Source organism: Apis cerana, linkage group LG14 (assembly GCF_029169275.1).
Source record: "Apis cerana isolate GH-2021 linkage group LG14, AcerK_1.0, whole genome shotgun sequence".
Taxonomy (NCBI): domain Eukaryota; kingdom Metazoa; phylum Arthropoda; class Insecta; order Hymenoptera; family Apidae; genus Apis; species Apis cerana.
The window spans coordinates 1963369-1989777 of NC_083865.1; the positions used below are offsets into that span (position 1 = coordinate 1963369).

Here is a 26409-nt window from a genome sequence, read left to right on the forward strand (position 1 = left end):
CACAGTATCCGAATTTTATTTACTCAAGATTACACATACAGAATATTACAAAAATGTAGCAACATTCATTAACTGAAAATTCCTAAAGTAATTTCAAGCAACATTTTCCTTTGCAAAAAATTTCACTGCGGTTTTGTAAACGAGTTATTAACAAAAACACTAGCCAATAGCATAGTCTTGGCTATGTGCCAATCGAGCATAAACAAATCCAAATAATATAATTATATCGAAGAAAGTACTTTGAATATTTTTTTATCGATAAAAGCAAATATTTTTTTATAGATAAAAAATTATATTAAATTATATCACGAAGAGCGAATAAATCATATTCAATACTTTTTTGGATATATGTTGCTTGAATTTGCCCAGTACATAGCCAATACTCGATTAGACTATGCGCTTCGTGATTAACCAATATTTCTTACTAATAATTCATTAATAAAATCGAAAATTTTTGCAAAGTAAAATATTGTTTGAAATTACTTCAGAAATTTCCAATAAATATTCCTACATTTTTGTGACATTCTTTGTATATTTCGTCGATGAGTAATTCGAAATTGATTAAAGAAAGATAAACAAATCACAGTAAAGGATGAACAAGCAATTGGAGAAATAAGTTAAAATTGTTATATAAAATTTTAGATTTAAATGATTAGATTTAAATGAGAAAAATTTAAGGAAGTGTCTAAGATATTATAAAAAATGGTTGATGTAAAGAGATATGTGATATTAACATCGAGCAAATAAATAGTTTTTTGTAAAAGAAAGGTGAATAAAGAACGGTAGAATATTTCTTAAGGAATTGAAACTATAAGAAAAATGTTTTTATGAAAATTGATTGGTATAAAGATATTATTAGATCTATTCTTGAATTTTTTATATCATTGGTTGACTTTTGTATATTTTATGAATTAATGGAATGATCATTTTTTTCTACAAAAATCGGAAAAACAACTCGAATTTTAAATTTGAACGTATTATTTATATTATATTTATTATACGATTTATATTTATTAGTCGTAATATACAAATGATATAATCGAATTGAAATTTATATATTAAAATTATTAACATTATAAAATTGTTTTTAAATAATTAATAAAAGATTTTTTCAAAATAAAAAAAGATTTAAGTTATTTATTAACTAACTGGATAAGAAATTATGAAGCTATTCTTAGCTTTTCTGTGAATAAATGTTTAGAAATTATATAAAAGTCACTAATATTTTTTGTCTTTAATAAAATCATATATAATTAAATCTCAATTAAATAAATTTCGAATTAAAAAATATAAATTTTCGAAGTTACAAAGATTTCTATTTAAATTTCGAAATTTTCTAAAATTATTTATTTGATTTATTTGTTTATAAATATAGATATAGATATATATTTTAAAACTTTTTAAGTTAAAAAACAAAAACAATATTTCATATTTTTTTCTCTTATGTGCCTTTTCTTTATTATATTTCTTTTTTTTCTTTTGAAAGAAATAAAATCAATTATTTTTATTAAAATTTTAATTATAAATATATGCACAATACAATATTTTCATTTTTATTTATTTAATGTGAGTGAATATTATTATTAATTTTGAAATTCATTTTATCGCTAAAATGATTATTTTTTATTTTTATATTTATCTTTTAAAAAATTAATTGGTTAGCAATTGTTAATAATTGTTGCAATAAATTAATTTGGTTTCTTACTTATTTAATTATTATTTTAATTATTATTCATTTAATAATTTTTATATTATTCATATATATAATATAATATGGAAAGATCAAATTTAAAGATTTAAATTTTAAAATAATAAATATCAAAATAATTAAAGATTATTGTAACAGTCATAATTAATTTTTATATATACATATAAATATATACATGTAAATACATATTTAGTTAAAATCCAATAACTAAATACAAGTTTTTAGTAAAAAATAAAAGCAATAATTAAAAAACTATTTTTATCTAATTAAATTTATTTAAATTTAAATGATTTTGAAATTTCTGTGACGAATTATGTGGAATTAAATTAAAATTTAAAAGTTTTATGCGATACATTTTAATTATTATTGAAGGATTTTCTGTTTACAGTTAATGAAAAATATTTATTTTCTGATCTGATAATTATTTCATAATTATTATATATAGTTTATATTTGACAAACATTTTAAAATTATTAAAATTTTTAACTTTAAAATTACAAATATATTATTTAATATAAATTATGCTAAAGAAAATCATAAGTAACTTGAATTCGTAATATTTAATTTTTCGTATTATTTGCTTCATTGTGATAAGATTTCGTGAAAGAAAATATATCATACAAGCAGAATAAATTTTCACTATATCTAGAATAGAATAGTATAAGTTTTCCATTTTTTTGAAAGAAATAATTTTGGAGTATACTTTTGAAATCAATTATTAATGATCATATTTGAAAATAGACTAATTGATAAAAGAGATATATAAAAAAATTATATTGAACATTTTGCGAAATCATACAACATATCATATAATATCATATAATATATTATAAAATTTTGAATGAAATTGAACGTTAATATTAAAATTATATAAAATTTGAAATTGTATGTGATATTAATTTTTTAATTTTACATCCAATATCTTTTTATGCAAACTTTATGTCTTTTTATGATATTAAAAAAAAATTATACAAATGATAAAAAAAATATTCTAAAGTTCTAATTTAAAAAAAACAATTATATTTTATACTTGAACAAAATCATATCAAACAATGATTTTGATAAGAATGAAATTGATATGCAGTATTGCAAACTATTTCACATCAATATTCTTCTATTAATTATTTAATCGAATATACAATAATTCATGAAAATATTTGAATATTTAACATATTCATATATTCTTTATGAATACAATATATTATATCAATAAAATTTGAAATAAATTTGAAGTCATGTATAAATGTATTAAAAATGAACTGTTCAAATACTCTACGAAATGCTTTAATAAATATTTTATAACTCTTTATACATATTTCAGAATTTGTTTTATATTTCATCTATATATAATCTAAATAATATTTATTATTATATTCTACATATGCACAAGCTTTCATTCAAATCAGAATATTTGAATTATATTTTTAATTTTATATAAAATAATAGATTAATTTTTATATAAAATAATATTCAAATATTTAGATTAAAATATAGAATAGAGAATTATTATTCTAAAATTTATGAATAAAAGTTAAATACAATAATAAGAAAGACAATGTATGCAAAAGATAGACTAAATATATTATTAGAAGAATTATTAGACTGTAGATGAAAATTATTTAAATTAGTTAACAATTATTAAATCTCTGTTAGTTATTTTTTAAAAACAACTTTTTTGGATTTAATTTTAGTTATATTTCAATTATTGATTATTTCTACATCCATATGTATATTCATATATCATCTTCGAAAATTTTATGAATCAGTTTATATCACATTTAACGAATATATCGGAATATTTCCATAACAATCGTGCTCGATATACGAACGAACAAAATTTGTATTGTTAAAATGTGAGAAAACTTAAAGATAAAAAGTATTTCAGAGATACATAAACATTACCATCTGAGCATTTTTTTTATCCCCTAGTGAGTGAGTGAGTGACAAATGTATTATTTTACACGTATGAATTTATTCCTTCTATGTATGTATTTTTGAATATGAAATGAAGAAGATACTTGAAAATGCAACGGAACATCAAATATAAGTAAATTGTTAATATCAAAATTGAACATTATAAAAATAAATTATTATTGAATGAAATTTTTATTTTACTTTTAGTAAAATTAAATGGTATTATTATACAAGATGAGGTATCTATAAAACAGATTATCACAATATTTTGGATTTGTTTATTTGTTATTAGCATTAGAAGATATGTTAGATCAAAGTATTAAGTACTAAAAAGCATATGAAAATGAAAATGATAAAGATCATATGAAGATCAACTTATTTTTTAAATAATATGTTTTTTTATGTATTATCTAGTAGAATGATAATGATTTAAGATCATTCAAGATTACTAAATAATAAAATATTTTATTTATTTATGAATATATTATTTCAGATTCTTGAAAATTGTTTATAACTTACTAATTTATTGTAAATGTCTTATCATGTATATACTTTTTTATTTTATTTCTTTATATTATTTTGTCTTAAATAATATTATTTAAATAATTATTTATTCATTTGAAAGATAAGTTATTTTAATATTTGTTATTTTATTTGAAACTTGTATATTTACTTGATTTCATTAAGAAAATATACAAGATGTTTTGTTACTTGTATTGCCCAAAGCATCTTTTTTTGTATTAGACTTTTGAATTTTGCATATCTTAATCTGAAATGAAACTTGTATTTCTTATTAGTATAGTGAATGTCTTGTTTTTTCAATTTCTTATTTCTTGGCAAATGAGAAATCAGATTATATCTTATTATTTCTTGAAAATTAAAATATTACAAAATTTATAATTTTGAATATTTCTAATATTTATGAAAATTTATTTAAAATATATTTACGAATTTTAATAAATTTTGTTAAAATGAAAAGATCAAACATTAAATATAAACAATAAATTTATTTAATAAAAAATATTTAAAAATATTTTTCTTATTTTAAAATAGTTTTTTAAAAAGCATGATACATTAATCAATATACTTCTTTTTTTTTATGATAAAATTTATAACTGTAAAAAAATTTTGATTTAATCACTTATAAAATAATGAAAATAAATAAAATATTTATTATAATATTAATAGATTTATTATAATTTTTTAAATTCTTACATTAAGATTGTTAAATTAATTTTTGTAATTCAAGAAATATTTTATAGAATATCAATTATTTGAATTAATTGAGACATTAATTCATTTGAATAAGCAATTTTTCAGATAATTAGTTAGAAAGAATCCTTATTAACATTTCGAAACAACTAAAAAGTAAACAATTTTTAATTTTCATAGATATTTTATATATAAAAAAATATGTAAAAATATGCATTATAAAAAATTAATCATTATTAAATATATCAATTCAAATATATATTCATCTTGTGTTTGCACCATTCGAATAACTAAATGTGAAATAATCTATTTATTGAAATTATAAAGTAATTATAAAATTTTTCTAAAATTTCTTGAGAAGAAACATTATTTCTTAAATATATAATTATTTTATGTATAATATATATTTTATTTTACATTGATATATAAATACGAAAAAAATATAAGCTTTATCGTTTGCTATTTTTTATTTTATATTATTATTATTTTAAAATATTTTTAAATTATTTGAAAATTTATTTTTCAAATAAAATTTTTAAATTAACTTGCAAATGTATTTATTTCGAACAAATTTATTTTTTATTTTACATAAAATAATTATATATTCCTTTTATTTGAAATAACAAATATTCAATCCTGATATTTTATCTCAACTATAGATAGATTTCATTTGCAGTTGAAAGAAATAATGGGAAAGAAATTATTTTTTAATTGTATAAATTTCTAATTTTCAAAACTGAATTTAAAGTTCGTTTCAAATTTTATTACGTTATAAACATTTCATGAATTTTTAATTAAAGTTAAGTTTAAATTCTATTTTCAATGGTAATTATATTTTGGAGAAACGATATTTAATATTATATAAATACGAAGTGAAAAATTCGATGAATTTTCACTTCGCAAAAAATTTATTAACCTGATAATATTATTCAATTTAAGAGAAAAATAAAAAGTATAAAATGATAGAAACTGTTTGTTCCGACAAAATGAAAGACAAAGTTCGAATAATCGAGGTTACTCCCGCAATTTAATTTCTCCAGGACAAGATAAAGTTTCTTCTATTGGCTTAAAGAATATCGGGTTCCAGTTGATCAAAACGTAATCAACTTATCATTAGACAATAGTCAATGCCGAATTCCATTCGATCCACGTTTCATTCAAAAACAAAAACTGATTTTCAAATGCACGTTTGAATTTAATTGATTTGAACCATGTTTTACGGTATCTGAAAATGAAATCGACTTAAAATTTCGTTCATTTCCGCGATGATATTCTTCATCGGCTCACGTTGAAACACGTTCTTTCGACATCTCGTTTCGATAGTTTTCCCATGTGGAATTTTTTTATCTCCTTTATCTTTTATCTTTTAGAAGTCATATCGTGTTCCACATAGTAGAAAAAAAAACAAGAAAAAAAACATAATCAATTTTCAATTCGCATACGCGAATGTGTCGAGTTGTAGTTAGCAGCGTAGAACAGTTCTGATATTTAATTTCATATCTTGTATCTAATAACAGATTTGCCATGAAAGATCTTATTATTGGAAAAGTAAGAGAAAATAGAAATGGTGATGGAACTTAAATGAGGGAAATAATGAGTATTTTAGTGTATTGTCAGGATAAAAAGAAAAAAAAACCATCATTACAATGTAGAATTCCATTTATATGAATCTTCGGAAAGGAAGAAGCATATTCATATAATAGGAATACAGCTAATTTCTTCATTAGATTTGATGATTTCATTAAATGATGAATGAGGAGTTTACATTTATATAAGAACTTCATGAAACATTTTTTCTAAAATTAATATAACAATATATTAAATATAAACTTGAAAATAATTTTACAAACATAATAATTGTTTAATAGTTATTAATGATTTAATTTTTTATCATATTGTATCATAAATTTATTTTGTCATAAATTTAATGTACATATCTAATTATATCATAAAGACGTTTATATAATTGGAATAATGGTTGACGATAATACAATAGGAACTCAGTTAGAATTTGGATAATTGGATATTATGTAAGATTTCGTTCATATAAATAGAATTCACATAACGAAATATCCATGTAATGAAGATAAAGTCTTCTTAAAGTCTATTCTTATCACCGTTTATATTCTCAATCATTATATACGTTAAACCATGATTCATACATTTTATTTACATATTCATAAATTTAATTTCGCATTAATTAGTAATTATAATAAAAGGAATTATATTAATTTCATAAACACGGAATTACATTAATTTTACATACATTTTTATTATCATGAGCATCATTAATATCAGTAAAATATAAAAAAATTGATGATCTTTCTATTTCATAGAAAGTTATTATTTTTTATTTTTATTAAAGAATTGTGCAATTAAACATCTGTCTTCACTGATTTTAAAAAAAAAGATCGTATAATAAAAATTACTTATGTGCATTAGATAATTAAAATTAAAAATTTAATAAACTCAACATGATTGATTATTTTTGGAATACTATTATATTTTGTTTTTTATTTTAAAATTTCTGTATATATCTAAAATATGATAAATAAAATGTATAATAAAAAAAAGTTACGATAACTAAAATAGTAATTAAAATTATAAACACTGATTCATATATATATATATATATATATATATATATATTTTATCAATAGTTAGATTTTTCATGGAAAATCTATTTAATAATATTTATTTTTAGCATTTACAATTCGAAATTAAACGTGGACGATTATTTAAGCGAATGATTTCTACGAATTTAAAAAAAAGAAGATAAGTTAAATAAAGAATCAATGTAAAATTTCATTTTAATAGTTTATTTCGAGATTTATAATAGTTTCTGAAATTATTGACCAGCAACGAAGTTAACGTATTATTGTATTTGTCTCATTTCATGTCTAAATATTGTTTTCCACAGAAGTGGGAATATGAATATGCTAAAAATGTGCTAAAATGTTCAGATATTAATGTTCAGATATTATTAAATTTTTTTTTCATTATTATTTTTTATAGTATTTTTTATATCTAATTTATGATATTTATAATGTTTCTTATTTTTGAGATATTATCCATATATAACTATTTTTATATGCAATTTTATATGCAATAATTGAAGTTATTAATTGTATTAAAATTTTAATTTTTCACTATTAATTTTTTTTCATTTACTAAAAGAAAAAAATTATTTTCTTTCTTTTTTTGTATTTAAATCATTAGACTGATTTGTTATTCTTATGCATTTGATATTTATACTATAAATATATATTTCAGAAACATTTATTTTTAATTAATTATGTTCTCAATTTATAAATAAAACTTTAATTATATTGTTTTTAATTAATTAATAACTGTTTAATTAATTTTGTTATTTTAAATGAGATATTCTTATGTTTGGTCAAAAACTTTTTACTAAATATAGTATATATTGTGCACTGACATTTATATTAGTAATCTTTTAGACACGAAAATCAACAGCAAACTTTTACATATTCAAATTCATATAGATTATTTAATTTAAAGTTGGTATTAGTTAAGTATAAAATAATAAAATATTCGTTTCTTTTTAAGCTAAATTTATATCGATAAAACGATACAAGTCACGACTTTACGAATTTAAAAAGAAATACGAATTCGTGAGAAAAGAATGCAAATTGCGTTCCAGATTTCGCAGGATCGTTTCTTGGAAAATGTATTTATCAATTTTAAATTAAGGACACAGGTAGGCCATCGACCGATATCTTAAATGTGTGGGATGATACAGGAAACGAGTTTCAAAGTTTCTAGCCGTAGTCGCGTATTGAAATTCAGATAAAGTAGAAATGTATCGTGACACAAACATGCAACATCATTTTCTTAAAACGAAAACGAAAAGTTAGGTAAGGTTAGGATAAATTATTTCTTGCAATGATTATTCAATTAATAATTGTACTGATTACAATTAATAATTGTAATGATCTCATTAAAATAACAAAATTAATTAAACAATTTGTAATGATTACTATGATTTATTTTTAAGTAATCAATTAAATATCAAAATATATTACTGCTTAATTTTAGTGCTAGGATATGAATTAATAGCAATTTATCAACCGGATGTGTATCTTCTATTCATTTCAATAGTCGAGTTAGCTAGAAACGACGGAATTGAAATTTTCATTTTTGATAAACCTCACGTTTCAGGATGCTAGCAACGAAATAGGTACTAGATTGGCAATTGTGATATATCTTACCATTTCTTTTAACAATTTTATCGATGAAATTACTTTTTGAAATTTTAATTTCACATTAACATATCTATTTAAATTTGAAAATATAATTTATCTCATAAATAATGATGTTAAATTAAATTTATTAAGAAAATCGTTTTTCTTGAAAATTTGCAAAAATAATAGATTAAAAAAATATGGAAAAAATATCTTATGCATGTATTTTTTTTTAATGATAATATTAAAAATGAAATCATTATGTTTTACTTTTATCTGATTAATATTGAAAACAAAAATTAAAATATTAAAAAAATTTTATAAAATAGTATTATTTAATAATAAATAATATTATTTTATAAAATACTATTTTATAAAACTTTTTTAATACTTTAAAAACTTTCTTAATAATACTGGTGTCTATTTTATTTAAATATAGTGAAATATCTTTTTAAACAAAAGATATTTAGTATAAGCAGATATATCATATAGTATTGATAGTTTTTTAATAAATTGATATATAAAGATCATATGAAATATCATATAGTATTGATAGTTTTTTAATAAATTGATATAAAGATCATATAAAAATCAATTTAAATTTTTTAAATGAAATCATATAATTTTAAAAAGTATTATTAAATTATTCATATGAAAAATCTTTAGTTTTTTAAAAAATATTTGGCAGTTTATAAAACTTGCTATATAAAAAACAAAAAGAGCATGAAAAGTAGAATACTATTTTGCGCGTTTCTTTCTTTTTATAAATTTATGAAATTTTATGAAAATTATTATAAGTCAAAATATTCCTTAAAGTAACGACTTTTTTACAACATTCAAAAGTAATACTTTTTTATAACATTCATTAATATATTAAAAATTATATAATTCCATTATTAAAAAAAGAATGTCATATTCATATGATCTTTGTTAGTTTATTTATAAAGAAACTATTAATACTATGCAAATATATATAATCTAATAAATTTTGTTACAAATATTTTTTTCATAATATTCTTTCTTTAAAAGATATTTCACTTATAGGTAAAATCGGCACTCCGGATAAATACAACATTCTTAATTATTATAGTTCTCAGTCTTAATAAATTATAATATACATAAAATTCGTAAATCTTGTCGATCTATTCTCCCCTCTAATTAGGCAACTGATTTTATCATATTACAAGCAAGGGTTAATACAAATTCCCCTTCGCCCTCATTACATGAATTTTCGTTCCTAAAGGATATTACCGTGAGTTACGTCGTCATTTCATCGCGGCTTTTTAATCGTGCTCAAGCGAAATTTAGTGAGCGATCTATAGTTTTAATTACCGAATTTCACTGAGATTGAATGCTAACGCGATATAGGCACAATTAATTCACTGCTATGACTAGGTATAGAATTTTATCGCGTGATTTCCGCGTAACGAGCTTTTTAAAGGCATTTCATCGACGAATTTTCGTGGAAAAGTAATATTTCTTGCATCAGGTTTGATAAGAAAATTTGAGAAAACGGAAATATTTACACGTTATGTCAAACGCATGTTTTTACAAAATGTTCTATTTTGATATGTACAAGCAACAGGTTGAGACTTTTCATATCAATATTCGTAGGATTTTTCTTCTTTCGTAATACGGGAAGTTTATGTAGATATTGATTTGAAAATATGTCAAGTAAAAATATTTAGGATGATTAAATTCGACTATATAGAGCAGTTTTATGAATTATAATTATAGTGATAGGAGCAAATAAATTCAAACATGGATTGAAAATAAGCAAATTCAAGTTATTTTCAATTATTTTGAAAAAAATATTAGTATTTAGTTTTTAAGTCTCTATGAATTTAGAAGTGAAAAGAATGCTTTCAAATATAATCAAGAATTGTTGAATAGATGCGAAACTTTAGGTTGTTAAAAATTTTGTTAAAAATTATCAATTCAATTAAGATTAATTTCCTTTAACATTTTTGCATATAATTTTCATAATTGAGAAATAAATAATTTATGAAATAACATTATCTTTCTTTGTATATTTTTCAAATGATAATATCATAAATTAAATTATTTTTAAACAATTATAAATGGAAAAATTAAAATAAAATAGAAATTCTGTTTATTATAATTTTGTATTTAATTTGATTATTCATATTTTATAAAAAATTTAATTGATTCTAATATTCTAATAATCTAAGATATTTGAAATAGACAAATATTCATTCTTTTGAAATCAATTTACAAATATTTCACAAATATCACATTGAATCATTATTTCTTTAATATTCCATTTTTATGAAATGAATCTTTTGCATTGAATTTGATTTGATAAATACATTTAAACTTGATCCCATCATTATTAATGAGAAAAGATAGACATAATATATATCAATATTATAAAATATTGAGCAATTGTTAATTAATCTAATATAACAATTTTGTTTTATTTAATTTATGCTACTTTTTTTATCTCAGTTTTTTTGTATATTTAATTATAAATTATGAATAACAACAAATATATCAATATTTATTAATATATCAATAATTAATTCCAGAAAGCGATAAATTTTTAAAAAATTTTTTTCATGAAAATTAATTTTTATCTAATATTATATAATTTTTTTTATCTTAATATCTCTTTCATTTAAGAATCACAACATTTTAAATAGAAGCAGTAATTTAAATTTAATAAAATTTAAAAAGTGTGGTTTCTTTCTTACAAAAAAGAAATAATAGGAATTAAACATTTTTCCTAATTTCATTCATTTAGAAATGAAAAATATTCGTTTCAATTATGCAAAGTTTTATGAAAATTTATATATTATTTATTCATTCTATTACCGTGCAAAAATTAAAACAGAAGTCTTACAATAAATTTAATTAAAGATTTATTAGTAATTTACCTGTCCTCCTTCTCGAACCATGACATCACTCGAAGTATCCTCAGAAATAAAGTCTGGTGGCACAACGATTGACAACATACCTGTCTGAAAAAAAAATGTTTATCAATTACTGGCATTATGCTTATTATATTATATATTATATACAGAATGCTAATACATTTATAAGATCTTTAGAAAGTTAATTTTAAAGACCAAAATAAAGATAAAAATCAATATACAAAAATATCAATTTACTTATTAAATTATATTTACAATTGAATTAGACGAAACGAATAGAAGAGATCGCTCTGTTTCGCTTTATTCAATGTAAACTTAAATATAATAATAAATAATAAATAAATTTCGAGCAATATTTTTATGTTATTTATTATAGCTTTTAAAATTAATCTTCTAAAGATGTCTCATGAATATATTAACACTCTGTATATATTGAAATATAATACATTAAAAGCCCGAAGCAAGATTTTTAATATCTTTACAAACATTTTAACATATTATGAAAATTTTAATGAAAACATTAAATTTCATTCAATAATGAATGTATTAATATTAATATTACATGAACAAATTTCGTATTATAGCTAATGAAAATACGTTGTAATGATAACAACATGACGTTGTTTTGGAATAAAATCCTCGTAACCGAAAACATTATGATGGATTTTCGTTATAGATGGTGTTAAATCAATACAATTATTTCGAATTTCATATTCGTCGATTAAACCCCGAGAGTTTTTACAGTTTTTATGCACACTTTAATGAAAGATCTTGAACGAAAATTTCTTTGGACTATATTAACTCATACATTTATCAATATTTTCCTATCTAATCATTGTGGTTTTTTTTATTAATTAGTTTTAGAATTCTCAAATATCTGTATATATAGTAAAAACTATGCAAATCTTTAAAAATAAAATTGCGATAAAAATAATTGAAATATGTTGATCGAAAATTGTAAAAATTCAAAAAAAGTTGGAACGTGATCATAAACTATGATTAAAAGATAATTATATTACGAGAAAAATGTAACGTTCTAAAAAATAAATGAATATTTATAATATAATATAAATAACAAATTTCATTATTTCAAATTTCAATAATATAAATGGAAATAAATAAAAAATAAAAATTTATTAGTAATGAAATTATTACAATAATATAACAAAAATGTATTATGTGCATTTAATTATTTATATTATATAGTATTGTAATATATATGTATTGTATATAATATATAATATAATATATATCATATATACATTATGTATGTAATGTATGTAAAGTTTATACTAATATAAATATATTAATTATTTATATTAATTAATTAATATTAATATAAAATATATAAAAAAATTGTATTTATATTAATATATATATAATAAAATTTATAATGTAATGTACATACGACTCAGATTTTAAAATTAATATTATAATAAGTTTGATAATTATGTTTGTATTGTAAAAATAGATCTGAGTTTTTTATATGCTCTTTTTCTCTTTATATATTATTTATATAATGAAATTTTACAAAATAATTCGAAAGATTCTTATTTTTTATTAGAAAGCATTTAAATGTAAATACTTTTTTAGAAAATAAGTGTAATAAAATATTATAATTATTATAAGATTATTATAATTATTATATAATATTAGATATTACATTTTTCATTTTTCTGATATGTATTGTTAAATATCTAATAATTTATGAACAAAAGTACAATATTTAAAGAACGATCAATAATAAAAAATGATAATATTGCTAAAAATATACAAAAACAAATATAGTTTTTTTAAATCTAGTTTTATTATGATATTTTTTGTTTCAATCTTTTCGAAGTGCAATTAATAATATTATAATAATATTATAATAATATATATTATATTATAATATTATAATAATATATTATAATAATAATAATATTATTTATCGTGCTCTTAAATATTTACAAATCTTTTTTGAACTTCTTTCTATTAATCTTTGTAATATTTAAACAATTTTTTAATATTTAATATGGTTCTTAATAGTTTTGCCTACATATAAGTGATTAAGATATAAATAAATATGTATATTTAATTTTCGTTTCTTCCTTGATATTACATACTATAAATACGTATATAATAAGTATATAATTTATTTATGAGAATAAATAAATAAAAGTATGATAAATTAAAAGTATTGTGTTATAATTTATATATTATAATCACACTATATTATAATCTATACTATACTATATATATAATACTATATATCTATATATAATCACTTATATTATAATCTTTATATATAATAAAACGGTACTTCTGTTGTTCAAAAATATTTTATTTAATTTTAAATTTTTTAAACATTTTATATAAAAAAACTTTGTTAATCGAAAAAATAATAAAATCTGTATATCATAAGATATGAAAAAAATCCACATAATTTAATACAAATTTAAAAGATTAGCCCATAGAAACATTAATTGATTATTTTGATTTGATTTTACTCTTATCTATTTTTTAATATTTTTTTCTAATGTTTCTAATTCTAATTCTAATTTTTCTATATAATTAAAATTCAAATATAAAAATTTTAAAAATGAAAAACGTATTCATGTATGTCCCAGTCTTTCTTACATCTCGACTAAATTACAGCATTCTAAAATGAATGAACTTAAATAGACTCCAATATAATCCGTTATGGTCTCCAAAAATATGGTTGCATAAAATTATATAAGTCGGTCGGTATTCAGAGGGTGGAAGCCGAGCGTGCAATTGCATCGGGGGGCCGCACCTTGCCTCCAAGAGCGGTATATTTCACAGAGCATGCCAAAACTCGTCCCCCACCAGATATATTTTCCGACACGCACCGGAACCAGCCAGAATTTAATGTTAATGATACGCTTAACGGCTGCACAATGCATCAAGTAAATTTCCTTTCTTACCGAATCTCTAAATTATATCCGTGCGCATTACTCTATTTGCAAGACTCTGAATAACGTAAGAGCCCCTAAATCCCGCTTGTATTTCGCTTCCCTTACACTGAAGCAACATATCACAGAGTTGTAAAGCGATGCACGTGTACCCCTTCATTCGCTAAGAAAACTACCAATATCACAGCTTTTTAATTAATGACATACGCTAAATAATAACATTCGATGTGATCGAATATTGTCGTATTAATATTTGTTTAATGATTTTATTAAATTAAGTTTTTTAATCGATTTATTTATTGAATTTTAGAAATAATAATTTCACGAGAGAGATAGTCATTTTTTGACTATTTGACCAACTATTATATTTTGTTTTTACAAAATAAAATTAATAATTTTTATATGTTTATTTTTTTATAGAAATAACAAGATATTTCTATTCATGCATTAAAAAGCGGATAATTTAAAAAAAAATTAAAACACCTTAAGTTTTTTATTCTTCCATATGTGAATATAATTAATTAATAATCATTTTCAAACCATTCAATTTTTATGTAATTACATTTTTTAATATTTTCAAAAACAAGTGAGATATTCAAAATGGCAAAGTCATGCTATAATAATATATAAAAATAATATGTATAATTTTATTATATAAATTATATAAAGTAAATTATAATATATATAATATAATTATAATATATAAGTGGGATGTACAAAATCTGCAATATTAAGAAAATAAAATTTTTCACTACATTTTTCATTCTGATTTTTTTATTATCATTCTCTATTATTGATTTTTTCTTAAATTTGGAATTTTAATAGCATTTCAGTCATTACAATAAAATTTCGCAATTATAAATAAATATATACAGAATTAAATATTATAAATTATTCTTGAGATATTATTCTTTAGAGATTCTAAAAGTTAAAACAAATATGAAAGTTAAAGTAAGGAAAATGTTAATTGAGACTTATTTATTAAGTTATAAGCAATTTAAGTTTATATTGGCTAAAACAAAACAAACTGAAGGATACGTGTGATATATATATATATATATATATATATATAATAAAATTGCATCACTCATTTCGTTTTATTTAATACTAATTTAATAGCTTATAACTTAATAACTAAATTTTAAGTGAAATTGATTATTTATATCAACTTTATTATTAATTTGTTCTGATCTTTAGAATTAAAAAATTTCCTATATATTAACATTTTATATAAAATAACTTTAATGTTTCTTCAGAATTTTAAAATTAATTTTTTTTAATTTTGATTTTCGTATAAATGTTTTTTTTTTTGTGTATATATATTAATATTCAATATTCAATCAATAAACAATCAATAGATTCTATATAATTCTATATGAAAAAAAAAATTATTAAGTTCCAAGCATTTTTTAAAAAATGCAAATTTATTTCTGTAACTTATAACTTTTTACTTAATTTTTAACTTTATACTTTTTTCACAGGTTCAAAATCAAAATAAAATATCATTTTATCATTTTATTTTATCATTTCTAATTTTTACATCATTTATTTTATCATTTCTAATTTTTACTTAAAATTTTAGATAATATATAATAGATAAAATACAATAAGAAATTAATATTTATGAAACATCTTTAGGGCTGATTATAAAAATCAAAACAAAACTTGGTATAGAAAAATATCAGTTAAATTATAATCATAACCGTTTCGTTTTATCTCATTTCATCTATTGCAAATTTAAATTACTTATAACTTAACAAGTCTGAATCAACATAATTTTTCTATTTATTTTCCTCTTTAAATATAAAATCAAAAAGATATTCCACGAATATATTAACAATCTCTTTTATTTATATTATTATATTATATTACATTATTCATTTTCAGAATGATATCACTTTTCTAAAAAGTATAAAAAATTCATAATTAAATTTCACTTAAATTCATGGCCAAAAATTGATCACTTTAAACGACAACCATATGGAGGCATATGAACAAATGAATAAAGAGAAAATAGAAACGTTTGGAGAAATTTTTATTTTCTTTTTTTCTTTCTTTTTTTCTCTTTTTCCGCCGTTTCCATCGTGAAATTACATTTGCTCGTTCATTACTCATTTACTGGCTGATTTCGCTTCTAGCTATGCGAGGTGCAAGCGATTGACTTTTACCCGTCGTTTTCTCTTTTCAAAAATCGGTGCATTCCCAGGGATGAGAGAACATCTTTTCTTAGTTTCTTCTCTGGATGCATTCGTCGTTTTCTTGCGTTAGAAGATTTGTTACACCTGGTGCGCACTGATTGATCGCGGAAAGATTCGTTCGGAAATGGTTCAGTATATAGATGGTAGTTCTTTTTGCGAATGGTTCCTGAACGATGGTCGAGAAAGTTTCGTAAAAAGATGGCTGTTATTGAAACGAATTTTGTGTGGGAATCATTTTACGTAAAATTGTTGGCGAAGAAAATGTTGAAAAATAAAATATATTTTCACATAAGCAATGAAATATCTTATTATTAAATACATTATATGGAAAATTACTTAAAACAATTTAAAATTTTTTTCTGAAACTATTTATCGAAGAATATTTCAAATGAATCCTATTATTTAATTTTGAAGAATAATTAATTATTCTTCAAAAATTAATTTATTTGTAATAAAATTAATTTGAAGGAATAACAAATTTTTTTTATAAAAGAACATGTATTTTTAATTTAAGATATATTTATTATTTATTTAGGTATGTTTGAAAGAATTAATAGAAAATTTATTAAAATTTTCAAATTGAAGGATATTTGAATGTCCTTACATATAAAATAATAATGACTGTTTATAACTACATATAATATTGATTAAAGTTATATATACTATTAACATATAATATTCAAATATCTCGTTGACGAATGATTTATACAATATAAATAATTTATTATTTACATATTATATATTATACAATATAAATATTTAATATTTATAGAAATTTATGAGAATTAAAATTTCAAAGAATCAATTTATATAATTTATATAATAAAAAAACTTTATAATAGTGCTTATTTTTAATTATTTAATAGTTTTAAATTATGAAAAACTTAAACTGAAAGAAAATATAATTTTAATTTAAATTAGATTAATTTTAATTTAATTAATTAAATATTTAAAATTAGTTTAAAAATAGTTTAGAACTACCAAAATTATATTATTTTATCAATATAATATTATAATCTTCACTAGAATTAAGATTGGTTTACTCTAATAAATAATCTTCAGAGGAGAATAAAGAAAAATGTATAAATTCAAAATTGTCATATAATCAAATTTTAAAAGTCAAATATTTGTTATTCTTTCATACAAAAAATCTTTTCTTTAATTGTTTTTATTTCTTTATTAATTTAAATTTATTATCATAGTTAAAAATCGCATTATTATTCAAATTAAACTCAAAATTTGCAATTTTTCAAAAAAGTTTTTAAACAAAATCTTTTATAAATATATCTTTCTATTATTGTAAATGCAAAAAAAATTAACCTATCTTATTTATTTGCTTTTCTTTATTAATTTCAATATCAAAGCGATTTTATATGTTAAATTTAAAAATTTTCAATATCATTCAAATTCTAAGATTGCAACTTTTTAAGAATATTTACAATCTTATACATTGTATATTATACAAAAATTCTTTTATCAAGAAAATTCTTTTTTTCTTCTCTCTTTTTTTTTTACAAAATTATATATACCAAATAATCAATCCAAGTTCAACAATCCTCCAAAAACTTAATCTTTCAAATACCAATATACATCTACAACTATCCTCATTAATCGTGTTCCACTTCAATCACTCAACAACCAAAATCATTACAAGACATTACGAGTATCTCTCAACAGCAAACGAGCTTCCACATTATTTAGCGAATCCATCACGATTCCTTCCGGGATCCGCAGACAAGTGGATATAAACGAGATAGTATAACTACGTGAAATCTCAATCCACCTCAATCCACGACTTTTCCAAAATGGTCGTAAGTCAAGACGAGAAACATTTGTACAGTCGAAGGGACTTGGCTTTTAATGTCTTTACACTCCAATTAAGGTTTAAGGAAACCAGCCAACAGTCGACAGAATGTAGAGAAGACATCTGTTCTTACACCTCAACCGCGAGGTGTGCACGTAATTACGAGGATGTAATCTATGCTACGACGAAACTTCAATCGTTATAACCGAGTTGTCTCGCAAGTCACCGAATTGCTTAAAACAGTCTCAATGAATACGTCACTAGGGAGATACTTGAGAACATAGGAGAGCAGTGCCTCCCTCTGGTGATCTTTATATTTTATCTTTCTCTCTCACCACACGTGTGTCTCTCTTATCCGTTATCCTTGCCACGTGACAGTTCAGTGACAGATAGACACGTGCCTGAGCGCATAAACTTGCCGGTATCACGAGTGAATTATGAAACTTCACATTATTCCATAAATTAATTATTATCTAATAGGATATGAGTTTATGAGGATGTTGATAAATATACACGTTAATCGAAACGCTGTATGATCGATCAATTTGTTTAACGACTGTAAGGCCAGCTGGCCTGTAATCAGCTTTTAAAGGATCGTTCATCTTGATGATAGCCGGAGGCTGTACGAGGCTATTAATTCGTGGCAAGAATTACTGGTTATCTTGGAAAGTGCCTCGTTAGCGGTATTTTAAATATGTGTATGAATATGGACCGATTAGTGCAAATATATTAGTTGATTAGGAAATTTGATTATTCAGTTGAATTTGAAGAATTTGAAAATTAATTTAGTGTGATTATGTTATAATAATTAAAATTGTATATTTACATGAAGAATGAAAATAATTTTTACCTATAAGGATAATCTTATTTGTTTTTAATAATATTGAAAAATATTTAAAATAAGAGTTGAGTGGCTTCGAAGGATATTTTAATGTCATTAGGTTATATATTTTTTCTAAATGGAATTATATAATTAATATGCTAATGCAAATTACATTATTTTTTACTAAAAAACATTAAGCTATTTATAATAAAAAGAATTTTGAAAAAAAACTAGGAAAATATGAAATATTTAAATTAGATTGTATAGAAAAAAACATTGATTTAAATTCTTTATAAAAATATTTCTTCAAATTGGAAACTCGAAAATATCATTATTTTATTTTTTTTTTAAATGAAATTTATACTATTTTTATTTCTCTCATATATTTATTAAAGCATGGTACATGTTTAAAAAATCGATTCTAGATATAAAAATTGATATACAAAAATGTTGCTTGAATCTTATTTAAGTTACAAGCAATTTATTTGTATTAGATGAAATAATGCAATAACAAAATACAATAGTGTAATAAAAACAAAGTTGTATCTTGCTTGGTCTAACGCAAATTTCAATTGCTTATAACTTAATAATTAATAAATAAATCAATAAATAAACCTTGATCGATATTTTTTTATTTCAACTTTTGAGTTTGTTTTCTAGAATTTCTAGAATTAATCCTTTCACAAATACATTAATATTCTATTATAATTGCTGAAAAAATCATCCTCACAATAGGATTGTTCAATTTGATATTTTTTATAATTCTATGAGTATCAATGGATAATTTAAAGTTAATTTCATATTTTAATTTCTTTCAAATACATTAATAATAATTTTATATCTTCCATGCAGTTTTAATTCATGATTCAATATTGCATTCAATTCTGTTTATTTTCTATAGATATTTTAAAATTTTTCTTTTATATAGTAAAATATATTTTATTTTTGAATATTATAATATTATGTAATTTATATAATATTATTAATTCTATAAATTCGTTGGTATTAAATAATACATTGATTATTTTGTGTAAGAAGAATATAATATAATATAATATTAAGTTAATTATTAACATAATTGAAGTATTGAGAAATATTATTAATTGAGAAATATTATTTCCTAATTGATTGATTTTTGTAATTGATTTGTAATTGATTTTTTACAAATATTTAATTATATTTATATATAATAAATATATATATAATAAACTTTTATATTTAATTATTATAATAATTTTTATAATTTTTATAATAAATTAAAAATAAATTAAAATTATAATATCTTAAAAATTCTTATTTATAAACTTATTATATGTGTTGTTTCTTATTTTTTATTTATTATATTCTTAATTTTTATTTTCTTATTTATGAAGTAAAAATATAATAAAGTATAAATATCTTGTTATATGATTATGTGGATACCCATCTATTTCGAAACACTTTAATTATTTCAAAAACTTTAAAGAAAAACTAGATGACAATATCGTAAGAATAACATTAACTAATATAACAGAAAATATTTTAATTTGAATATAATGAAAAATTTTAAAATATCTTCAAGAAAATATCTTTATATTATATTTTGTTGAAAAGTTATTTTTTGAAAGAATAATATTTCTGCAAATATTTAATTAAAACGAAATGTCATATTTGTGAATGCAATTATTGTAGATACTTTAACCGAGCCAGTTCATTAATAAACAAGTTTATTGTTAAAATATACATAAAATAAATATTAACAAATATAAAAAAATAATATTATGAAATGTTTTTTAGCATATTTCAGAATTTAAGCTGTATCTTTGGTTGAATATTCTCAACTTTTAATTATCCCTTTATTTCGTCCCGAGAGTAAAATGCTCCAGATGTTTAAACGAGTCACATTTAAAAAATATTGCGCAATAATTTATACTAATTACATGCAGTTCACGAACTGAATATATTTCGCATAGAGGGACAATTGTAAAAACTAGGAGGAAAGGAGCGCGACATTTCGTCGAGACAGTACGGAAACGAAGAGAAAATACAATTAGTGGGAATCAGAGTTATTCGGAAATTCTCTATTATTTTGTCATTTGTATATTCTTGCATTTGCATTTCCTAATTTAATAAAAGTTTTAGAATATTTAAATTTTAAAAATCTTATTTATTAATTATAAATGAATTTTGTAAATAAATAATGCGTATTATTATTATTATGTGAACACTTCAAAATTTTACTTATTTATTTACTTTATATTTGATTAAAAATAATAATTAATTATAATAATATTTATATAATATCTAGAATAATAATAATTATTTATTATACAAATTATTATTTATGATATAATGTATAATACTGGTATAAAAAATTGTTAGATAAATATAAAATAAAATATATATCTATTATATATTTATACTTGTAATATTAAAAATTTAATATTTAATAATAAAAAAATATATTACTATCTTTTAGGTTTAGATTATTATTATTTATTCCCAAAATATTTTTTTTAAATTTAAAAAACAAATTCTATGTCTAAATTGATATATATTTTTCTTTAAATTTTAACTTTAAAGTCCTTGTAATATACTGTTAAAAGTATAAAAATATTTAAAATTTTCGTAACTAAAAAGATATTATTTAGGATATATCTTATTGAAAAAATTTAAATAAAATAAATGATAATTTTAAGATGCTCATAATAATGAGCATAATCATATTTACTATATATGATGATAAATTAAAAATGATTTATCAAGAAATATTTTTTCTAAAAATCTTTTCAATTTCTTTTTAAATAATAAAATTTCAATTTTTCTACTAGTAATATTTCTATATATAAAGTAAATTCTAGTTTATTTTCTACAACAAATTTTTTTTATAAATGATATGTTCTACAAAAGTTTAAATAAAAAGAAATTTTTATATAATAAAAGACGTTTGAAGTTTCTTTGAAACATAAAAAAAGAACATGAAATATAAAAAAAAATCGAAGAGACAAGACAAGAATAGATAATATAATTATTACTTATCAATATCTTTCTTTTTAATATTAACAACCTTTCTACCATTCAATTATTTTGAGAAATAAAGGAAAATTTTATTGTTTCATTTTTTTGGAACAAGCTTTTATTTTTGAAAACATTGAAAAAATTTTAAATATTTCATTTGTTAAATTATGGACTTTAATAAATATGGATTATAATATTTATATATATTTTTGATAAAAATTTTTTCAAGTTTTCCAAAATTTGGAATAATAAATATCAAGTTTGAAAATAAAATAAATTAAATTCAAATAAAATTTTAAATTATTGTTTTTTCGAAATTTTAAAATTTCATGTTATATCTTTAATAAAATTTTGAACGATATCATCATATATTTAAAAAATTTTTAAAACAAATTTCATGTCATAAATGTTAATATATAGAAACATATAAATAATTTATAAAAATTCATTTCTCCAATCTCAATATTCCGCAAAAAAGGAAAGAACAGATCAATAAAAGAAGAAACATACAAATGATGTCATCTATCTACCACAATCCAGATCTATATAATCTTTATAAAATCCTCAAAGATCTACCATCTCGCTGTCACAGTATTAATATCACGATAAATCCGAGTGAAAGCTTTGCGTTATCCTTACGGATCTATTCTTACTCCTAGTGGAATGTCTAAAATTTCTGTTACAACAGCAACGATTGTTCGAAAATAATACCATAGCCGAGATTTTCAACCGATCCCGGACAACAATTTATCCCTGGTTTACCACATGAATATTAATAATTAAAGAGACTGTCCTTCTATTGAATGTATTACGCAAAGCAACCGGATGAGATTTCCTTTCATCCGCCTCCACTGTAAACATATTTCATACCGTGGCGCATTTTGTTAGCCGCGCACGACGAGCATGCTCGAAAGGGTGCCGGCACGTTGAAGTCGGACGGAAACGAGCAGGGAAATACGGTTACCCGAAACGAAACTGCTCATAGAACTCCTCCTGCGGAAGGGTGACGTCGACTTTTACCACTCGAGAAGCGTGGAAAAAGGGGTATAGAGAAAGTATAAGAGAAAGAGAAAGAAAAAGAGATAAAGAGAAAGAGAGAAATGAATTTCGAGATGGCCTAACGTCAGTGGAAGCGAAAGAGACAAGAGAAACATATTCAACTTGGAAAGATTTCCTACCGATTGACTAGGAAAAAGACAAAAGGAATAAAAGAAATGTGTATTCAAGCTTTAGAAGGATTTTATACTCGATTGACTAAGATATTTTTACTACTATTTCTCACGTTCATTACTTAAAGCTCTTGTAACAAGCAAGAGTTGGACATTTAAGTTGGCAATCCGCGTAATTTTTCTTGCACTATTTACATTGTTAGATTACAATTGTTTTTTCATCGAGAAAGAGAGAGAGAGAGAGAGAAGAGATTCCTAGACAGGTGTGGTGGGGGATTGGATTCAATCTGAAACGTCGGAAAATTAGATCTCAAAGAGAAACTCGACTCTATCTCGCACCGTATCACACTTTGCCGAGGCGAGGAAGGTAAAAGGTAGAAGAGGGTATATACTTTGCCGAGTGGTGTGTACGTACGGCGCAACCATGCTCGATGCTACTGGGGTGAGAGTTGGTTGGTTGAAAGTCGAAGGAATGAAAAGTGACATTTGTGCTTTAGAGAAAATAGCTCGTTAAGCACTTCTTCTTTCTCTACGGAGAATGTAGAATTTTTCTCTGGATCTGGTGCGATTGAAATGTACGAAAGGAACGTGATATACGGGGAGTCATTTGTGACGCGAAAGTCACAAGGAATGGTACTTATGATCAATTTTATACTCGAACAATTTGATATATTCACGTCTATTAAACAAAAATGAGGAACTTCAGCGAAGAAGAATAACTTACAAGATTTTACTTTTAGAAACATATTTTTACCGAAAAATGCAAAAAGTTGTATAGTATAAAGAAAGATTACAGCAATGAAAAATTTAATTATGGAAAGATTTGAAAAGAATTTTTAAACGAAAAAATTTTATATAAAAAAAAATGATGTTATTATTATGTGATGTGAAACAATACATTATATTTGTAATAAATTAAATTGAAATGTGATTTTTTAGATTGATTAAAAATAAATCTTTTCAATTATAGGTTTGAAAATAAAATAGTTTGAACATATACAAATTATATACAATCTTTTTAATATTATTATTAAAAATTATAAAAAATTTTAAATTATAATCTAATAATTAATAAATTATAAAATAGTAGATTAATGTAGAATTATTAATATAGAAGAATTTAGAATATAATAAGTCTGATTAATTAGAATAATTAAGTATTTTTATTTATTATTTTTGAAAAATTTTTAAAAATTAAATTAAATTTTAAATTTTTATAAAATTTTAGTCAAACTAATAAAATATCATTATTACGAATATTTATTACGAAAGTTTGTTAGAAAATAAAGTATCGAAAAAATATAGTCAAATTCATGTTTTTATGAATTTAAATAGAAACATAATTTCATTATAGAAATAATTTTTATAAAAAATTAATCACTTAAAACTGACTTTTTTTATAGGTAACAATAAAAAATAAACTAATATTGTTTAATATTTATTATTAATATATTTTTAAATTTTTAAATGATTAAATTATACCTATATAAATTTTATTATACTTTATCATACATAACTTTATTATTTATATATACAGTATATATATAGTATTATATAATTTTATTTTTTTGATTTTTTAATATTTTTAATTACTTAATTTTTTAATATTTTTAATTAGATTACAAAAAATGAACTTATAAAATGAATAATTATTCAATATTGTTTATAAATTTTATAAAGAACATGGATGTCTTCAAATATAAATTGTAAATTGTTTATGAACGAAAAGTTCACACTACAATACATATAAATTATTAATTTTTTCAATTTTTATTAAAAATAAAATTGAAGAAAAAAATATAATATATTGAAATATATAACATATAAAACTTCTTTAAATTTTATTTTCGAGAAAAACTATAAAATATGATACCAATTATAGATAGATGTTAAAGATCGATCTATATTCTTTTTTTTTTGACTGTTTTTATTTGAATTGCGATTGCATTGTGTTCTTTTTTTCAAGAGTGAAATTTCATTCTACCGTGAATGCTGTTTATGAGTGCATTGAAATTTTTAACGTGGAAAGGAAATGGGTCGTCTCATTCCTCGTCAATTTTATACAAGGTTATTTGCTTTCCACGCGTCTGAAATAGAGAAACTTGGTAGAATAGATAAAATATAAATTTTTATGCTTGCATTTAGATCATTGTTCTCGTAACCACAAACCACAGATAACAGAATTTAACTTCGTTTAATATATATGTTAATGATTATATGATTTTGCATACTATAAAATTCATCATCTGCTAAAATTATTGAAAAGACGTTGTAATTTAACGAATTTAATAAAAAGCTATCTATTAATATTATATAAATTCCAAAGTTTTAAGAAAATTTTAGATTTTAGAAATCTTAAAATTAATTAAGATTTTAATAAGAATGCAACGAAGAATTGATTGTATTTTTATTTTTTAAAGTATTCTTATCATTTGAATGATGAAAGAAGGATTTGTTTATCATTTGAGGAATTGGAAATTAATGAAATTTTGAAAAATTGGTTGAGGATGATTGATTGTATAATTTGATTTAGTTGATGATATTTATACAAATTAAACAAAATGATTTCA

The 26409-nt window shown here is 20.8% G+C and overlaps 1 protein-coding gene across 2 annotated transcripts in view; it reads right to left on the bottom strand.

Moving 5' to 3' along the window:
• LOC108004398 (lachesin-like) overlaps positions 1-26409 on the bottom strand; it is a 173259-nt gene that overhangs the window by 19115 nt on the left and 127735 nt on the right. For both annotated transcript variants that reach the window (XM_062084194.1, XM_062084193.1), the window contains exon 5: positions 11937-12020. In XM_062084194.1, coding sequence (XP_061940178.1) covers positions 11937-12020 — 84 coding nt within the window. The remainder of the gene's footprint in view (positions 1-11936; positions 12021-26409) is intronic.